The sequence below is a fragment of the Mobula birostris genome, chromosome 6 (genome assembly GCF_030028105.1).
Source record: "Mobula birostris isolate sMobBir1 chromosome 6, sMobBir1.hap1, whole genome shotgun sequence".
In the NCBI taxonomy this organism is placed as follows: Eukaryota; Metazoa; Chordata; class Chondrichthyes; order Myliobatiformes; family Myliobatidae; genus Mobula; species Mobula birostris.
Window position 1 is genome coordinate 166,999,282 of NC_092375.1, and position 18,755 is coordinate 167,018,036.

The 18,755-nt window shown below is 38.0% G+C and overlaps 3 protein-coding genes and 1 long non-coding RNA gene across 6 annotated transcripts; 1 reads left to right on the forward strand and 3 right to left on the reverse strand.

Annotated features, from left to right (window-relative positions):
• On the reverse strand, positions 1–2,058 carry LOC140199550 (homeobox protein Hox-D8). Of its 2 annotated transcripts, none has more exons than XM_072261816.1 (2): positions 1,201–2,058; positions 1–971 (listed from the first exon to the last, which is right to left on the reverse strand). In XM_072261816.1, exons 1-2 carry the CDS (start codon positions 1,625–1,627, stop codon positions 679–681), a joined length of 720 nt encoding a protein of 239 aa, XP_072117917.1. In that variant the 5' UTR covers positions 1,628–2,058; the 3' UTR covers positions 1–678. The 2 variants fall into 2 exon arrangements, with proteins under 2 accessions (XP_072117917.1, XP_072117916.1); XM_072261815.1 differs by having other exon boundaries at positions 1–974; positions 1,201–2,053.
• On the forward strand, positions 2,019–8,277 carry LOC140199554 (uncharacterized). Of its 2 annotated transcripts, none has more exons than XR_011886444.1 (3): positions 2,019–2,114; positions 4,104–4,172; positions 6,161–8,277. It is a non-coding gene; the product is annotated as an uncharacterized lncRNA (long non-coding RNA). The 2 variants fall into 2 exon arrangements; XR_011886443.1 differs by having other exon boundaries at positions 6,164–8,277.
• On the reverse strand, positions 7,190–9,626 carry hoxd9a (homeobox D9a). Its single transcript, XM_072261812.1, has 2 exons — positions 8,953–9,626; positions 7,190–8,404 (listed from the first exon to the last, which is right to left on the reverse strand). Exons 1-2 carry the CDS (start codon positions 9,527–9,529, stop codon positions 8,163–8,165), a joined length of 819 nt encoding a protein of 272 aa, XP_072117913.1. The 5' UTR covers positions 9,530–9,626; the 3' UTR covers positions 7,190–8,162.
• Positions 9,627–12,319: 2,693 nt separating this feature from the next.
• On the reverse strand, positions 12,320–16,181 carry hoxd10a (homeobox D10a). Its single transcript, XM_072261800.1, is given in 3 exon segments — positions 12,320–14,340; positions 15,381–16,127; positions 16,130–16,181. Coding segments are annotated over 3 exon segments (1,056 nt in total). The 5' UTR covers positions 16,167–16,181; the 3' UTR covers positions 12,320–14,068.
• Between the last annotated feature and the right edge of the window lie 2,574 nt (positions 16,182–18,755).

Genomic DNA, 18,755 nt, shown 5'->3' on the forward strand with positions numbered 1-18,755 from the left:
TTAAATTTAATCAACATTTATTAATTTAATCACATTCGACCATCATAAAAAGTGACTATTGCTGCGGAATACCTTGTATATTTTTTTTGCTTATGTTTATTAACTGCGTTTCGGAGAATAGGTAATTGTTGAGAATTTCCAGCCGCAATACACCACCAATTAGTCTACACGCACAGTAATTAAGACACATCGCAAGTGCACTGTTTTGTTTCTATTAATTAATTAAGAGTGTTCGCAATACATTCCAAATAATCCATTCTATTAGGCAGTTCATGTTGTTGGGTGTAATCACAAATACTAAATAAAATCAACAAACTAAATTAATCACGATTTCATTTTAGATTTTCCTCCTATTAAAAAGCAATAAAATCTTTATTCAGAATGGCTATTTCTTCTTGGATATTGCAACTTTTCCGCTTTTAAAGGGAGTTGCAAAATTCTATACGAAGGGTTGATAGCTATATCTGCCAGAGTGCGATCGAAAAGGTTAAAATGATGCACACGGACCTCATTAGAAACAAAATGTTGAATTAAGGCTCGAAAAAATTTCAAAAACTGGTGGACTGTTTTCACCAAACTAACCATTAATGTGCTGGAGGATTCAATCTGATCAACACGTATAACAGTGGAATTGGCACAAACTGAATGACGTTCTGCTCTGAGGCCAAAGGGGTAAAGTTACTTGGTCTCTTTCTCTGTTGTATCCTGCTCAGGTTCTTCCTGTTCTTTCTTGACCTCTTCCCCCTCGTCGTCGTTTCGAGAGGTTGGGAATTTGTCCTTGTTGTTCTCTTTTTTCCATTTCATTCTCCTGTTTTGAAACCAAATCTTCACCTGTCTCTCAGTCAGTCCCAGAGCATGAGAAACTTCGATCCTCCGCTTTCGGGTCAGATACGGATTGAAGAGGAATTCTTTCTCCAACTCCAGGGTCTGGAATCGGCTGTAAGTTTGCCTGCCTCTGCGTCTACCAGGCGCTGCTAAACAACACGAGAAACACAAAAGACAATAAAGATTGGGTGAAAAGCACGCAATCAAACAACGACAGACTAGCCGCAAGGGCAACGATTTTTGCTTTGCTCGGTAACGTTACATAAAAAAAGTGTTCCTATGTAAAGTCGACTATATTACAGATAGCATCAAACACCTTGGCGGCAGAACTGAGCAGTAAAACGTGAGATGGAAGCTAATTTTAATATATCCAACCTTGAGGTCTCATCCAGGGGAACATTTGAGTAGGAGACGAGTTCTGATTTAAGTGATCTGGTTCTTCGCCAATATTACTGCTAGACGATTTACAGTCAGGATATTGTACCAGATCGGCCTCTTGCTGTGTCGTAAAAATTTGCTGTCTTTGTAAGTTATCGTATCCGTAAAATTTAGAGGGGTCACCGTGACACGTAATTCCACAAGGATTCTGTTGAAAGCCAGTGTTAGGAAGTGCTGATGTCCCATGATGGTAAAATTCTTGAACTTGAGCTGGGTGCTGGAAGCTCGCGCCGCTGCTGGGACCATAGACCACAGCGTGTCTAGCAGTCACGTCCTGTGGAAACCGGCAGTCGTAGTAAGTGGGACTTAGGGCTTCTCCTGGCTTGTACTTGGAATAGAATGGGTTTACAAAATATGAACTCATCTGTGCAGACTCTAGAATGGCCAATGAATATAAACAAAATAAAGGTTAAACAGTACTGTTTAACAGTGATGTTATTGGGTTGCCCGGTCTACACAGTGTTCATGATGGCAATGCAGGTCCAGTGTGCACTGATGCCCCGTGCAACATACTCGCTAATACTGTAGGTGCACCACTGCTTCACTGCTTTGACTGCTTCACTTTGAAACCGCTGATCAGTTGTAAGCCAGCTGAAGAGATCTTTGACTGCCGTTTACAGTAACTGCCTTCACAGACAACACGTCTGTGCTGAGAAATGATATTTTTTAAAAAGTAGAGGGCATACAGATCGGGGGAAAAAGATAACATGCGGATTAATATATTCAGCACCCTCTCATTACAATTAGGCGGGCCGCATCACAGAAAACATGAAATACGTGCGCCACTCAGCTGAAGAGAAATGAAGCTGGCCCGGTTACAGCACAGCAATTAGATTTCAGAACACAACAAGGTGAGACTGGTCTCAAGGTCAAGACATAGTCAAAAATGGGCAATGGGGGATGGGGAGGCTAGAGGGCTAAAAGGTTAAAGTTAGAATTAACATTAGGGATTATTTGGTCCTGGCTCTTTCTGTAAATCTGGTAGAATCCGCTTGCGCCTGTCACACTGTCTGCCTGTTTAGCTCACACACACACACACACACACACACGCACACGTAAACTCGCAACTCGCACACACGCATATTATATATACATACAAGCGCGCGCACACAAAATATACACATATATATGTGTGTGTATACATATATTTGTGTGAGTGTGTGTGTCTGTGTTTTCTTATTATGTTTATATAGGCACATTGGCGCACGGATACCTGTCCTTTACGTATAAACTGATGTGAGTCGGCATAGGTTATTGCTATTATTAGGTCTAAATAAAAAGCAGATGCACAAAATAATTGATGCCTGCTTAAAATAAACCATTTTATCAACTTGCATTAGTATGCTTTTTGAAACAATGTGGCTACGAAAAGCGAGGAGAAAGAGTTATCCTTGCCCCAGATAAAAAATATGCTCGCTTGACTGAAACTTAGAGGTTAATTGCTAGGTAATGAAAATCATGCTTGTGAATACAGTTTCCATCATTTCACCCTTGGTAGACGTCATTGTCGAGAAAGGCAGCTCGGATCTGCAGGGCAAAGCTAAGTTTGCAGCTTGTGGTTGAAATTTCAGCACAAGCTCTAAAATCGGGGAAAAAAAAACAAGTCTGAGATGATAGTCATCAGGTCCCGCGTTCAGGAATTGCTCAGGAATGAACCGACTCCCATCCACACGCCCCCCGCCCTCCGCCATCACCACCACCACCTCGCCCCCTTCCCCAATTCAAATGACTGCGCTTAAAGTTTAATCCAAAAGAGTGCTTGATCTGGTGAAACATGAATTCACCAGTGAACTTTGTTCCTCACGCTCCGGTGGCTGTCTCAACCCACAGAATGCTGCAGGGAAATAAAATTAACAATATTTTCACTAACTGCTAACCAAAAGAATTCACATTCTTCCTCAATGCATGCACTGTATGTTCGTTCGAAGTAGACACAGCCAGTCATTTAAGTATAATATTTAATGGACCGCTGCAGCAATATTCCTTTTCTGCATTTATTCCATTCATAGGAAACAAAAATACTGATAACGATTCGCAATTTAAAACACAATTCTTCTTCGCGTGGTTATAACAAAAACATTCCCGCTTTTAAAGGTAGAAATAGGCATAAACGCGATATTTTTGTTCAATTTTAACTGTATTATCGACAAGAGACACTTGGTCGCAGCTTCAGTTAAATTCTCCGGTAAACCGCATTCCAGTATAATGAATATATTTGTATGTATGTATGTATGTATGTATGTGTGTGTGTATATATATAAATTTGTATTACAAAATAGACTGCTTATTAATTTTGTTCCGTGTATTTGTGTATGTGTGCATTTGATTATGCCGAGATCTGTAGATTTGCTTAGTTTAAGCAAATTTATTTGAAAACATAAATTCAATGAAGATAATTTCTGCGATGCTCCCTTTATATAAACTATTCAAATCAAATTAATATTTTAAAATTCAGATCCATTAGGCTGCGTAAATGCGCACACAATAAATTTATTTTAACAATATTATCATTTTTCTGCCTTCTAAAAATATTTTCACATCCACGTTTATTCAAAAGGTGGTACATCGAAACTCCTAAAAATAAAGCGAACACTGATTTGGGTTTCCTGAATAATTCTCCTAATGATAATCGGCAAACAAATGGAAAATATTTCCAATTAAACAGTGCTGCTGGGCATGTTTTTAAGGTAAAGCATTGAAACAAAATTTAGAAAGGTAATCAGCCGTGAGCGTCTCTGTCGGAATCTTAGGAAAGGATGTTTTTGTTGAAAATTCATTTCCAAACGGAGGTTGTAATTTAAACTGCATATGAAGATTTTATTCCCTTTTTTTATGCTCAGCAGCGTTTCAATTGAAGTTGGTTTACTCCGGGACACGGCCCCGCGGCAAGACCGTACGACGTTTAGTCAGTGAGTGCGATATGGTTTATTCTACTTTACTTTAAAAACCTACATCTGCTGCAGGACTTTGAAAAACGCTTCATAAATTAATAGGAACTTCTATATTTTTTTGAAAGAAGCGTTTTTGTTGGGAAATTAATAAATCTACCGTCAAGCGAAGCCTTAAAAAATCGTGAAAATTGCCTCCATTTGTTTTACTCATCAACGGCTGAAGTATTCGAAAAAAAATTCAAAAATAATTATACGGATTGTTATTTGTAACTGTTAGGTAGCTCAAATTGTGCGGTATTTATTGTAATGCCGCTGCATTGCATTTTCAGTATTATTTACAGCTAGCGTATTTTATTAAAACTGAAGAAGAACAAAAAGTTAGATTATTCTTTTTCTCGACTCCCACACTAAGGTACTTTGACATCTATCGTACCGACTTCATCCGTAGTATAATCCTGGGTCCATTGCAGAAAGATCACGTTTTAGAATTTCGCCGAATGAACACCGTTAGAACAAAGGCACGAGGAAGCAGAATTAATGGGGAATTTTATGATAAAAAATTAAATTATTTTTACTTACAACAGGTGTGCATTGTTCTAAAATATGTCTATTTTATTCTTATAATTGCTTTGATATAAAAAGCTTCTGTAATATAATCATTTAATTATACATTCCATGAAGTTATTTCGATTCTTTAATATTCAAACGAACACAAGTTCACGTTTTTTATTCCCAACTATTTGGTGAGTCTATAATTTTAATGGGAAATTTATTTTGAAAATCTTCTCAAAAATCAGTGTTTAACTCGTAATATTTTCCAAATATTAAAAAAAAACCAGTCCTATGAAAAAAAGGGCTCCTTGGCTTTTAACCTTTTTATATTTTTCTGTTGTCACCGTTTCCAATTTGGTAATATGGAGCGACGGCGCTCCCCGGTGGTCAATCGTATGCATTACAGCTAAGTTGGGAAACGGGATACTTTTGTTCAGTTTTTTAAGTCAACCCCTTAATAATAAATTTAAATGATGAAAAAAAAACGAAACATAAAAAGAGCCTCAACGGATATCAATGGGTGCCAGAAATAGTTCCATGTAAATTGTCATTGAAACTCCGAATTTCTTGTGCTCTGTACCGTATTAGACGTGGGCTTTCAAGATTTTACAAGGAAACTCTTGACAAGGAAGTTCAAAAGTTAGGTGATTATTTGCAAATCCATTCGACTGTTATTGGACAGAACGTTTTCGACTACTGCATATATTTCATTGATATGCCTGCTCAGAACAACTTTTCTGCTAATTTTTATGGTATTATTTTACAAGGTAGAAAATATATTTGTTTTCCTATAAAATGGAAAATAGGGTTGAAGAAAACGGTGAGTGTAGGGAGATATATGTGATTTCATATGTATACGCAGACAATGAGAGGCATAAAGGAACCTATTAGGGACTATTTAAATCTGGAAACATCTAAATATGTTTTTCTATAGGCTGCCATAACGCGTCATCGGATGTGCTCCATTGCTGCCATCAAAACCTTCTCTGAATTTGTAAATTGTGAACGTTTGCGCGAGAAGTCAGGAACATTTATCTGGAGGTTGTAAAATGGGGGAAAAGGGATCATGAAACGTGAGACCCAATGAAAGGAATTTAGTTTGATTGAATTTTATTTTAACTCTGTGTGTAAACAGTTTATTACCAAAATTCTAATATAATTCATGTGAATTTTACATAACAAAATTCATTGCGTGTAGAGATAAGTTTCTTTGTGTGTCTTGCTTCCTATTATAGGCTCTTCCGTTAATTAAACTTGCAGATTCCTCGTTATGTTTATTTAATTGGACATACTGACCAATATTTTATGTAAATCTACTTTATAGTGAGTGTACTGCGCTGACTTTCTTGCATATTTGGTTGGGAATAGTTACTAATTTGTCCAGATTTAAGTGACAAGGCGGAATTGATTGTCTTCGTCTCTTTAACTAGTGTCTGCATTTTATTTGTCGCCAGCAGACAAAAACAGTGAATTGGTTCATTTCAAAGAAGACCGTAATTACACGAAGAAAACCATAAAGCCATTAAGACGTCTAGCCGGTTGTGGGATTTATCGTATCCCGTTCCTTCCTGTTTTCAAAGTACTGTACGCAAAATTGTGGCAATAGATGGCGTTGCAATTCAACACCTCTGGAAGCGGCATTTTTTTTCAGGGAACTTTTCCGAAAAGAATACGGTTCTAATTTAAGAAGTTCTCGCCATTGTTTCTAGGGAAATATCGAACTGAGGCAGTGACGTGGAATGAGACGAAGCTTTCGAACTATTTGTGCTTTGTGGCCATTTATCGGTTTATTCAACCTCATCCTTATACAGTGTTCCCCGATAATACTTTGCGGCTCTTTGTACTTATAGCCTGATTTTACTAATGTAACATATGTAAATGTGACAATGAATAATGCTATTCGATCTGTAGATTAATAACATTCATTTTAAAAGACTGCTCAAACGGAAAGGGAGAAAATATAGAAAACCTATCAACAGTAGATAAAGGTTTGCTAAGAGGCAGCCAAGTGACTTCAACCAACACCAGCGCATGTGCTGAAGAAATATAGGAATTGGTTTCATTAAAAACGACGAGTGACTATACCTAAAAAACGAAAGTGCATCCGCATGCGTTTAGTTGATAGTTTCTAATTGCCACATGTACAAAGTCCAAGTCTGAACAGACTTTATAACTTATGCCAACAAACAGTCCACTTCAATCAGAACGCTAAAGCGAGAGTGCTTGTAGGGTAATCTGGAAATCGTTTTTGTGTCATCTTGATAATACTATCTAAACACCAACCGTGAGTACTTTAAACGTAAAACTAAGATAAGGTGCTATGCCAAACTAACGGAATAGTTAGGTCCACCTACTATGTTCAGCTGCTGGCTTCTAAAGAGCGTTATCGAATCATGAATGACGTTTTACCTTGGCAGCAAACCTGAAATGTCCATAAACATTTTATTGTTATTGACCAAAAGTGAGGTACAAAACAGCGTACAGAAGTGGCACATTCCTCTTTTATTTATAGCATTTTGACGTTTGTAGAACAGTATAATTTTATTGTCACATCTGAGATGGCTATTAAATAACGTAGAGAATCAGGAGTAAATCAGAAATTACGTGAAATTCTATTTCCTTATTAATTACAATGGATCTGATTTATGTAATGGTTCAAAGTAACTTGCTCTTTATAAGAGCGTTCACATCGACGCCATTGGCTCAGCATTAACGCAATTCGTATTCTCGTCGCTAAAACAAACTTATTTCAGATTGTCCAAAACGCACAAAAAAGATTCCCACAGTCATAGGGAAAGTAACAACATTTAAACAACTTCTATTTATTTGTGTTCTTTAGTCAAAATGCCTATTGTTCAATGACACTTAAGTTATTCGAGGATTAGGCATCTTTCCAGAGTGAGCGTGATACCTTTGCTAAATTAACCTGAAATATTATAAATAAATATTACATTGCCTTTATCAGCACAGTGATAGTCTCATTCTATCGGGAGTTAACCATGATGTACAATGTTTGCATTACATTCCACAGAAAACTGGCATTAAAACTGCATAAAATGACATTGTATTGTTTCCCTCTAAATTTATACCTAAACATTACTCTAGCAATACAGCAGAAACACGGAATTTTACACGTTGCACATCTAAGCAAAATGCTCAAACGTGCGTGTTAATGTCTATATCAAACAAAAGTATCTTAACAATGTCGTCAAAGTTCTAACGTAATACAACCAACGTGCTGACATCAGTTTAAATTTTGTTTAATGTAACCCATAGCAGCAAATCAGGGACAGTTACTAAATAAAAGGCAGTTGTTTAAACACGAGATTGTTCTGGAACAGTACAACACTGGGAACATAGACCGTGCTTCGAATACACCAAGCACCACCAGATGGACAAAACACATTTTACAAGTCTGTACGGTTTTCAGATCTTATATTGGCAACGAACGGTCAATCACGACTCTTCGTTATTTTTCACTTTGTTCATCTTCTTCATTTTCATTCTTCTGTTTTGAAACCAAATTTTTACTTGGCGCTCGGTAAGATTTAGAATCCTAGCAACTTCATAGCGGCGGTCTCTGGTAAGATACATATTAAATAAAAACTCCTTTTCCAATTCAAGCGTCTGGTACTTGGTGTAAGGACAACGTTTCTTCCTGGTAGAGCGAGCGTGGATCCAATTTATTGCTGGATGATCTGCAAGTCAGAAATAAACAACAGTTAAATTGCGGTTGGCTTCTGAATACCTTTCGTGGGATTTCAGACTGCCAAGAATCACCACAAACTCAATAAAATTATTAAAAGTTACAGTACTATTTTCTTGCTGAGGAGTTGTCAAGTTCAGGACAATATATTGAGAATTCTGAGTATCTGCCTTCAGTAGATTCGACAATATCTAGCCTTGGCTTACTATCAAAAATAGACAAAACGCCACGATGGAAGTAATTAAACACACAATTACTTTAAATTAGTTTTAAAAATATGCATTTTATCTTTGAATTTCAGAAAGCCCTGTCAAATTCAGTGAGAAGCAGTGCGCCAACCTGAAAATAAGGTTTTGCAGTCTCGTGCAAATTTGTGTGTAAAAAATTCTCTGTAAATGATATAAACTTTTTACTGCTGACTGTGGCTTTTCAGACTTGGGCAGGAGTCTAGACATTTTTATAGGTTTGTAAGACCATCAGCTTTGTACACTCGGGTCCACAGGTTCGGGTTGTAAATCAAGCTGCAATTCTTACACTTACTTGGGTCAAGTCGCCGGGGTTTCTCCTCCTTGTGCTCACTGCTGGTCGTAGTCTCGGAGCTGGTGCAGCCAAGCTCCTTGGGAAGCTTCTCCCTGCTCTCTGGGTAGGAGCTGCACGTGAATTCGGGCAGACTGAGGGTCTGCAGCTCATAGGAAGAGCATTCAGTCCTCTTGGCCGCCAGAGTTTCTGGCTTGATCCCGTAATGCCGGCCGTTGGGATGGAATCCGGGGAATGAGACTGAAGTGGAGAGGGGTTCTAACCATGAGCGCGGGTATCTGGAATCCGCAGCTCCAATATGCGACTGATGCATATAAGGATGGTAAATCCCTGCAACGGCGCCAGAGGATTGTGGATGAACGGGAGGCCAAGGATTGGAAAACACGGTTGATTTGGGGGTAAAACTGCAGGAGGAGAAATCTGAACTGTCTGTTACACCTGATGGCCTTGAAGCTGTGCTGTGGGCTCCTTGTGCATATCTCGCCGCGTACAAGTCCTCTGATTCCTGCCCTATCAAAGAATCAACATAATAATTGTGTATGGTGCCACCGGTCGACATTTTAGGCTCTCTCGCTTTCATAGAAAAGGTTACACTGGGAAGTGTATCTGATACCTTCACTCAGAACAATCATAGTATTTTGCCGACTACAGCCGCAGCTATTGGTTGCACCACTCACGTGATTGTATTTACCAATACAGTGAGTAAATCAATCCGCTCATCAGTGTGACCACATTTGGGCCTAGACCTGCTTTACGAGAAATAAAATATTATATTGTCAGTGGAACTAAAAAGATCATACGATTAAGAACGTTGGAAACCTTCTTCTGGGGTTAGAAGAACAAACTCTCCAAGTGCAGTTTTAAAAAAAAGCTTCTGGAGAAACTGGGGACTATTTTTCCCCGTAAGCTAATTAATGTCTGTCACTCATTTCATAATCAGCAGCGAGTAGTCCATGATCTATGTCAAAAGCAAATATCTATTATCTTAGTGCAATAATGCGGCAAGAAAACACCTTCGAGGTACGTTGGTGTTTCTATATTGTATATATACCCCGTTTAGATGAGAGCGTTTGCAGATCATTGACTAACGTCTCCCATAAAAGGAGCAACGACATATTGTAGGATGCAGGAGTTGAACATTTCGCTTAAAGTCTTGACTATGTGAACGAGCTGTTTTATTTCCCCCATTTCGATTTTTCCTCTGATACTTTCAGTTTTAAATATCACCACATTTTATAGTAAACGGTTCCTCCCCTGTTTTAAAGTCTATACTCAGAAGCTACTATAAATATTTTTATGTCTATCAATAAAAATTTTATGAGGTGTATTTGATTATACATTAATGTGTCTTTAATAAAACAGGCCTCCTTTGGCATTGTAAAGTATGTTTAATCAACACTAGGCGCCGAAATATTCCCACAAAGGTGCAATATTCTTCATTATAAATATGCTTCTGGTACATCGCCTGTTAATAGCAGTTCAGTGTCCCATTGTACACAAAAGAGGAGAATAATCTCGAAGACATAAACGCGCATCACCAGTTCCTGTGCCATGTTTCATGTCTCTCGCTGGGTGATACAATAGAGAAATTGGAGTGAGTCGATGAGTAAAGGTCGGCAAGATTGAGCTCGGAGTTTTTAAAGATCACAGTCATTAAACAGTTGGAGATGGACAGCGTAATTCTACAGAAAACATCTCAGTGACGGTCCTCCGTGACGAAATAAAATGGGCGAGACTTCGTTTATGAGACGAAGGAGTACCTTTAGATTTACATTTCAGAAGCTACAGTATATTTCCAGGTTAATTTTTTTCTTGTTTCACATTGAACTTTATTTATTTTTTATTGCATGGCTGGGAACTGCAATCTTGGCTTCTAGTATAAAGCCAGTAACACAGCCAACCTCGGGAGGTTTCAGAAAGGAAAATAAATTTCAATGGAAGGAGGAAAAAAAACACAACTGTATGCGTGTGTGTTGCGTGTGCGTATGTTTACGAGCAGAGGCGTTGTTGCTTAATGTTTGTTCCAACAAGCGAAAAGAAATTCAAAGGTCATAACGAAAGACCAAAATCTTCTTCAGTTTGAATTGCCATATTGTATTCCTGCACACGGTACACTTTATACACTTAAGTCCCTGTAAGAAATTTAATAGTCACTGAAGAAGAGCCAGTTTTGATATCTAGTTTGCCACTCAATTCAGCCAGTTCATATTATGAAATAACCATATTGCCGAATGTAGACTGCAAACAAATATGTGCTTGAGGAGGCTAACTGGTGGAATGCCATCCCCTCCAAGTATCACTTGTTTACTGCGTAATAATTTATTCAATGCAGCTGATCCGTGCAATTTGCGGAAAACATGGTTTATTCCTTAAGGTTCTGGTATGTCTTTAAGAATTAAACATGAATTGCGCATATTGATAAATGTAGCGCTCGCCGTATCTGAAGCGTGGATTAAATTTATTTTCGCTTAGTTAATTAAAATAAGCTTTAAATGGAGTTAATTGTTTACCACCTTCATATTTGAAAATTTTTCTGTAATTGGTACAATTATTTTAGTTAAGGGACATTCTTTCGTTGGCTGCCATTTTGTTGCATGCCAAGTAAAACTTTATTTTCTAAAGAGTTAAAGTTTAGCGAATAGATACTCGATGAATAATGTTGGAGATGTGCAATTATGTTGTAATATGGAGAACAGAAGTAGTACTGTTAATTAGTGTAGAATCTTAAACTGAGCAGGATTCTGCAACTCGGTATATCACGTTTAAAACTCTAGTTATTATGGAGGAAAACTCAACTGTTAATAAGTTTAAATTTACTAAAAAAGGAAACCGTTTTGTTTATTTCTTCATTTCAATATAGAAAATTAACTATTAGTCACAAATTGTCTAGACTTTTTCTTGTCCTCTCATGTAGAACAAACTGAGTGACAATAACTTACTTAGCATTACTGGGAGGGTGTTGAAGAAAGTGTTATTAGTTGAAAAAAGTGTTGTTCTAAACAAGCATGCAAATTTTCAGACTTTGATTCGAATTATGTAAAAATAATATTTTCTTTCACAGTTCATGATTTATCTGACTGGTGAGTTAGATTTGGTTTCAATTCCATAACTATGTTTTAGTGCTGCCCGCGTACGCATAGTAATTTTAAATGTTTCTCGGTTTTGTTGTGTTTAACCTGCAATAATCGTATGCACCAACGCTAGTTTGTTTAATTTAGCAAGTTTATAACGTATATGACACCAACGTTTTATCGGAGTTATTGTATTTTCCACTTCCAATTAAAAACATAGATCTCTGTGTTTTCATGATATAGAATGTACAGTGAAATGCCTTTGTTGAAAAATGATGCACATTATTAAACAGAGATGGTAATTTGTCTGTAAAAGCGCTTTATTGATTGGATTGGACCTTTTTGACAAAAGGAATGCAACGAATTAAACCGTTATCCCCTGTTCCCTTTTACCCATTCTGATTTACAGTTTGATTTGCTTCTAAATGAGTTGAGAAATTCTATTTCATAGATGCATTATAATCAGAAAGGCATGCGTTAGAAGGATCATGATGTCTTACCTCGTCACTAAAAGTATTATTTTATTTTATTTTCAGCGGATAATATTTACAGGATGTCACTGTGATTGGACAGAATAAACGAAAATATTTCTCAATACTTGATCAAATATTGCAACCAGATATACTCATGTTATTTCTGACCGGATAATATAACGCGAGCAGATGAATTACATTTACATCGAAAAAGTCGAAAAATCTAGTGCTAGATATGACATATATGTTTACCAGTACTAAGGACTCAACGAAAAATGTCTTTTTTTTTTACCATGGTTAAAGTTAAATACAAAAAAAAATCTAGCGGTGAACTTTTTCTTAGTTAATGCATTAAAGTATTATGTACAGACTAATACATTATGTAGCAAATGACTTTTTGCACTTCATTCCCAAAACATCAGTTTAGATATTTCCAATTTATATTCTGGTAGAGGGGTTATGATAATAATTATTAAGACATTCGTATTTATTGAAACACATTTCGGGAGCAGAAAGTAATATTTTGATAAATAAATGCGCGCATTTATAAATTGTGTGCCCTTTACCAAATGGGGCACGCTCCCGGGGCTAATCCTGCTCTTTGGTTTAATTTGAATAGAGAAAACTGCCCTGCGGATTTAATATTGGTCACTTGACTGTCAACTGTACTTTGTTTTATGATGTTTTAGGAAATGATATGGAATTGCATTATGATATTAAATGTATTAAATTTATTAAACCAAAGACGTGTTTAACTCCGCCATGGACGGCCCCAAGCCCGACTGCGAAAGGAGGAGGGTTGGTGATGGAGCTACCAACCTCTTCCCATGAAAAAAACAGCGTTACAGGAACGCCAGAAGAAGCTCCAAAGACCTCATCCCTGCAGGAAGAAGGATCTTCAATGGACTGACTGCACCTTATAAGATTGAAAGACGAACGCAGGACAGAGGACACTGCCAAACTGCTGCCCGCGGCCTATGCCCCAACAGGGGTGATGGGCTTAAGAAGAAGAAAGACCTATCTATCGTAATTAAACATTTTGATTATATTGTCCACATTAACTTAGCAAGTCTGCCTATGGCCATTAGCAAAGAGTCCCCTACTTGAAAAGGCGTGTAGAGAAGTTGAGATATAATTTAGGGCATGCATATAAATAAACGAAAAATTACATTACGACTCCATCGCACTTTTCAGAAACCAACCAAAAATGTTCCATCTATAGACCTAAACATTATATTTATAGGACCATGTTTTCAGCGTAACTGTAATTAACACGTCAAATCGTGTTCTGATGAACCGTAAAGTTTTCTCAAATTGCACGAAGACCGTATCATGTCAAATAGCTTAAGTTTTGCCTGCTAAGCAAAGTAAGTTGTTAGCCCGATATTCAATAGAACATTCTTAAATAAAAATATTCCTGCTAAGGCAAACGTGCTATTGTTCTTTCAGACAACTATTACGCTAAAACATTGAGAACAGAATTATCGACAATATCCCAGAGTGAATAAACAGACTTATTCCACAATCCCCATAATGAAACTCCCACTGGGTCACGTTCGAATTCGTGTTTCACGCTCACGAGAAGGTCAGGTTAGTGGTCAGTTCTCGAATTCGGTTTTCTCTGCTCATTTTCTTCAGCTTCATTCTACGATTTTGAAACCAGATCTTCACTTGTCTATCGGTCAGATTCACGCTCTTACTTATCTCTAGACGGCGCTCACGAGTCAGATACATATTAAATAAAAATTCTTTCTCTAATTCCAGAGTTTGATGTTTTGTATAAGGACACCTCTTTTTCCTTCCACTATTTGCTGTTAGCCAGTTGCTTATCGGAGCTTTGGCCTCTTCTATCAGAAGTAAGAAACAAGATATGAGATTCTTAACAATTATGCCTCTTACACAATCCAATGCATTTAAGTCTCAGCTGATAAGATTAAAAGCTAAAAAAGCAACACCGTTAGCTGTACGCAGATTGCAACAAATTAATAAGTTAATTACTAATAGGCAAATTATTAAAACAGTACAGATGTTGTTACAATTCTGAAATAAAGCTGATTTAGTAGATTAGACAATATAAAGTATATATTTGGAAAAAGGCAAACAGTGTTAATTTGTACCGTTTGTGAATCTTCAAATAATTATCTAAGTCAAACAAATACTTTGTATTAGCCCGTGAATTTATTACCTGCGAGCTAAATACAATGCTATAGGTTACAACGCACCGATAGTTTTTCGCCAATAGATCATTTCTCAACTTCATAACTAAATTTAGTGATTCTTTAGTACTGACGGTACAAATATGATGACAGTCACTCTGGAGGTAAATCTTCATATTATACATATCATCGCTGGCTCTTACAGCGCAGCTTAATTCGAATTTATGATCATAAATGGCTAGCATATATTTCAATGCATTTGAATGGAACTTTATCCCATGGGCTATAATATATTTAATATAAAATATATATTATTTAATATAAAATACTTAGGACCACCTGACAATGTTAACAGAAATTGGCATGCGCCATTCAAACCCCCCAAATCAGAAATATTGCCAGTAATTCGCATTCATAAAAGGAGGATTTAAGGTGTGCCTGAAAGATTAATATATGAATATTTGGTTTTAATAAATATTGTCCATGGTACAGAAAGGTTCGTATAAATACTGTAGGCATCCTCCTATCTGTAGTGGCCTTTACTGTGCCATTAACAAATTGCTGGACATTATTGAGCAAACATTTCTTCTGAACGCACAATATGCCTTCTTAAAAACAATATAATGGATCACCACCTGCCAAGTCTATTTCCACGATAAAGTTCCGCATTTTAATGTCAGTGTAAGCTTTACAATACTGCTGTATTCGCATTAAATCTTTCAAATGCTCACCTTCAGCCTCTTTATCCGACAGTTCGGAGCCAGACTCGCCTTCTTTAGCGGTTGCATTGGGCTCCCGTGAACTCGGTTTTGGCTCGGGACTTTCTACATATATTCCCTTAATGGATTCCTGTGCGTTTGGCTTCTCGTTTATTTTCGTCTCCTTTGCAGTCTGGTTGGGCACCTTAAGTTTACCGATGAACCCAGGGCTTGAGTGCGGCGCTATATTTGAACTGATCTCTCCGGCGTGATTATAATCCAGACTCTTTTCCAGTGGGTAAGCCTGGCAGAGCCTGAAATAGCCCGGGATGGGAATTTCGGGGTTCTCAATTGAACAGCTTTCGGACACCAGCCTGGGATAGGTGGGAACTGCGGCAGAATTGAGTTTGCCTCGCTTATCAGAATTATACATGCAGCAAGTGCTTTCTTCCTTGATGCTAGTCGGAAAACACGTGGGCATCTGTGGAGTAACAGGTTGCTCAATTCGGCACGGTCTTGAAGGGTCACCCCAACCATCCACCTGAGGTAAATACGGATGGACGTTCATATTCATATTTTGGTGGGTAATCTCTCCTCGTTTGGTCATAGTCGGGAGCAGTCCACAAGTCTGCATTCCGTAAGTTCCCATATCTGTGCTCGACGGCATGTATAGGGAGCTGCTTGAGTAGAAGCTGTCACCCCTGCAAGCACTAATCAGGGAATCTACTAAAAACGAGTTAGTAGTGGGAGAGCTATTGGGACAGGACATTCTGGAGAGCAATTTGAAGAAAGCAGAGGATGTCCTTTGTAAGCTGACATCTCTAACAAAATATTCCCTGTGTAATTGTGGAAGCCTCTGTACAGCCACATGACTACTGAGCCAATGGAATTTGAATGTGGCCTTGAAGCTCTACCTCCCCGTACGTCACATGATCGGCAGGCCGTTGAATTTGATCTTAACTGCGGTCAACAGCGACACCTACAAAACTAATTCAAATGCGGCTCCCGCTCCTTTTCATTGGAATCTGCGCACAAAGCCCGACTAAAATTCTTCAACTCATGCGGATATCTCTGCCGCCAACAAGAAAATTGTCAAAGCTCGGGTTTTGTTCCGTTTGCTAGAATTGCAACAGCATTTAAAAAGAAGTCTATCGTTAAAAAAACAATTGCTGAAATGTCTGATTCCCGGGAACCGTACACCTCCTTGCAATGAAACGACTGCAGAGCGGACTTCTGGTACCTTTTGCAGTTCTGGGAAGCGCGAGGGAGTCCATTGTGTGCGGTCTATTTTATTTTAATGTAGAACCGGGCCGGCCATGCAGTGTTTTTTTTTTCTTGAACAAGTGTGTCAATGAATGGGATCAACATTTCCATCCTTATTGGTATTCACCGGTAGATTGGTTGCTCTTGCAGAAACGTATAATCATGTCACAGCTGCAAATATTTAACGCTATTTCATTACAAGGGAATCAAATCTTCATGAGAGGTAAAAACGAAATGCCCGCAGCAGAGATTGGATCTGCTTCAAAATCCCACCATGGTGGAAATCTGATATTTCTATTATACAATATCTGTGCTAGGCCAAATCAATACACACCTTGGGGGTGACATTGCACACTTCTTGGGTGCGAAAATTTACACGGACATTTGAAGTTTAAGACTATGGCGGAGGAAGCGTTACATTTGCGATTCTTCTCATTTATTTGTTGGGGCAGGGGACTGACCTTTAATAAAGATAATTGGGAGCTGTGCGTTTATTGCTTTATTCTAAAAGCTCTCCCTTAAGGTTAAATTTTTACCACGTCTCCCTGTTGCAGGTCGGTAGTTTCATGAATGATAACGCCTTCCCAAGTATGAAGAATCTTCTAGGCAAAATATTGTGAAAGATAACAAAAACTCTCTGAATGCTTCTCAGCGCTCGTTGCTTATTGAGTTCAGCTCGACGGGTACTCTTGTAGTTTGTATTTCAACTCCTACCAAGTGCTTTTCCGAACTCTTCGTATCTCGCAGCAATTTGCCAAATGGCAATATGCATTGGTGGCTGACTATTGGGAGAATCTTCTCGGTGGGGACCAGCTAAGGGGGAGCATTCTGACCCCCCACATAAAACTAACGGTATTTCCTACTTCACACAAAGAAGTCAGAAGGCGCCAGTGTCAGGGTCAAGGTTGTCCGTGCCGCGTCGTTTCTTTCATAGTTATAACGCCTAAAAATTGTTTTAGAGCTGTGTAACTTTGTCTTTCGCGAAGCATTTAAAATTAATTAAATAATGACAGTGAACATTAGTATTTAAATACGTATATACGATCATGTATGTCACACACCAATGGATGCAAATTGCAGCAGATCATCGGTTGTCGTACACCTACAAATTGATACTTGCGTTATGAATTTTCTCCCCTTTTTTGGCTTCGCTTTGGGATTTTAAATTCAGTGATGGCTATTCCGACGGTTATGTCAAGTCAGACAGTTATTCCAACCTCGTTTGTGGCTCCTTGACGCTATACAGCATATTTCACTTAAGCAAAGTGTTTGCAGTGAAACACGATAATCTGGATCCCGGGGGGCTTATATCTCTCTGAAATAACTCACTGTCCCCAGGAATCAAACCTGGGTGACGGAAAGTTCCAAAAACCATGAAAATGACTCTGAAGATTGTTGGGCTATTCTTACTTGCGTACAAAATAATATGAATAAGGTTTAAAAGTTCAAAGTAAATGTATTATCAAAGTACATATATGTCACCAAATATATTCGTTTTCTTGCTGGCATAATCAGTAAATCTAAGAACCACTATAGAATCATTGAAAGACCGCACCCAATAGGGCGGACAAGCAACCAATGTGATAAAATCCATGTGATGCAAAGGGACTGTAAGGCACTCAGACGAGACCGGGTATGTCTGGTGATATTGGTAAATTCGTCTTGATAATGTTCATGTAAATTACTGATGCTCCCAAGTAAAACTAGTCTTCCAAGCAAGGGCCAAAGGACAGTACTAATTTAAATATTCATTCACCTAGAGTTTTCGAACTTCGGACGAAAACATGGAGATTAGAAGTAAATTACAAGGCGAAAACAAATCAATGAGATTTACAGTTCCTGTAGATGCTGCCTGGCCTGCTGCGTTCCACCAGCATTTTGTGTGCGTTGCTTGAATTTCCAGTATCTGCAGATATTCTCGTGTTTGCAATTTACAGTTCACGTCTTTAATGCTTCCTCTGACATTAATTCACAAAGAACTCAACCCTCAAAGTTTGCTCAACTTAAATATCAATGTAGCTAATATGTTAATAAAATGAAACAGACTGTTTCAACACCGCCAAATAAATGTTACGGATACCATTCAGTAAACACATGGAGAGAGAACGCAGAATATGATACTTAAATTACAGTAATATGCAATAA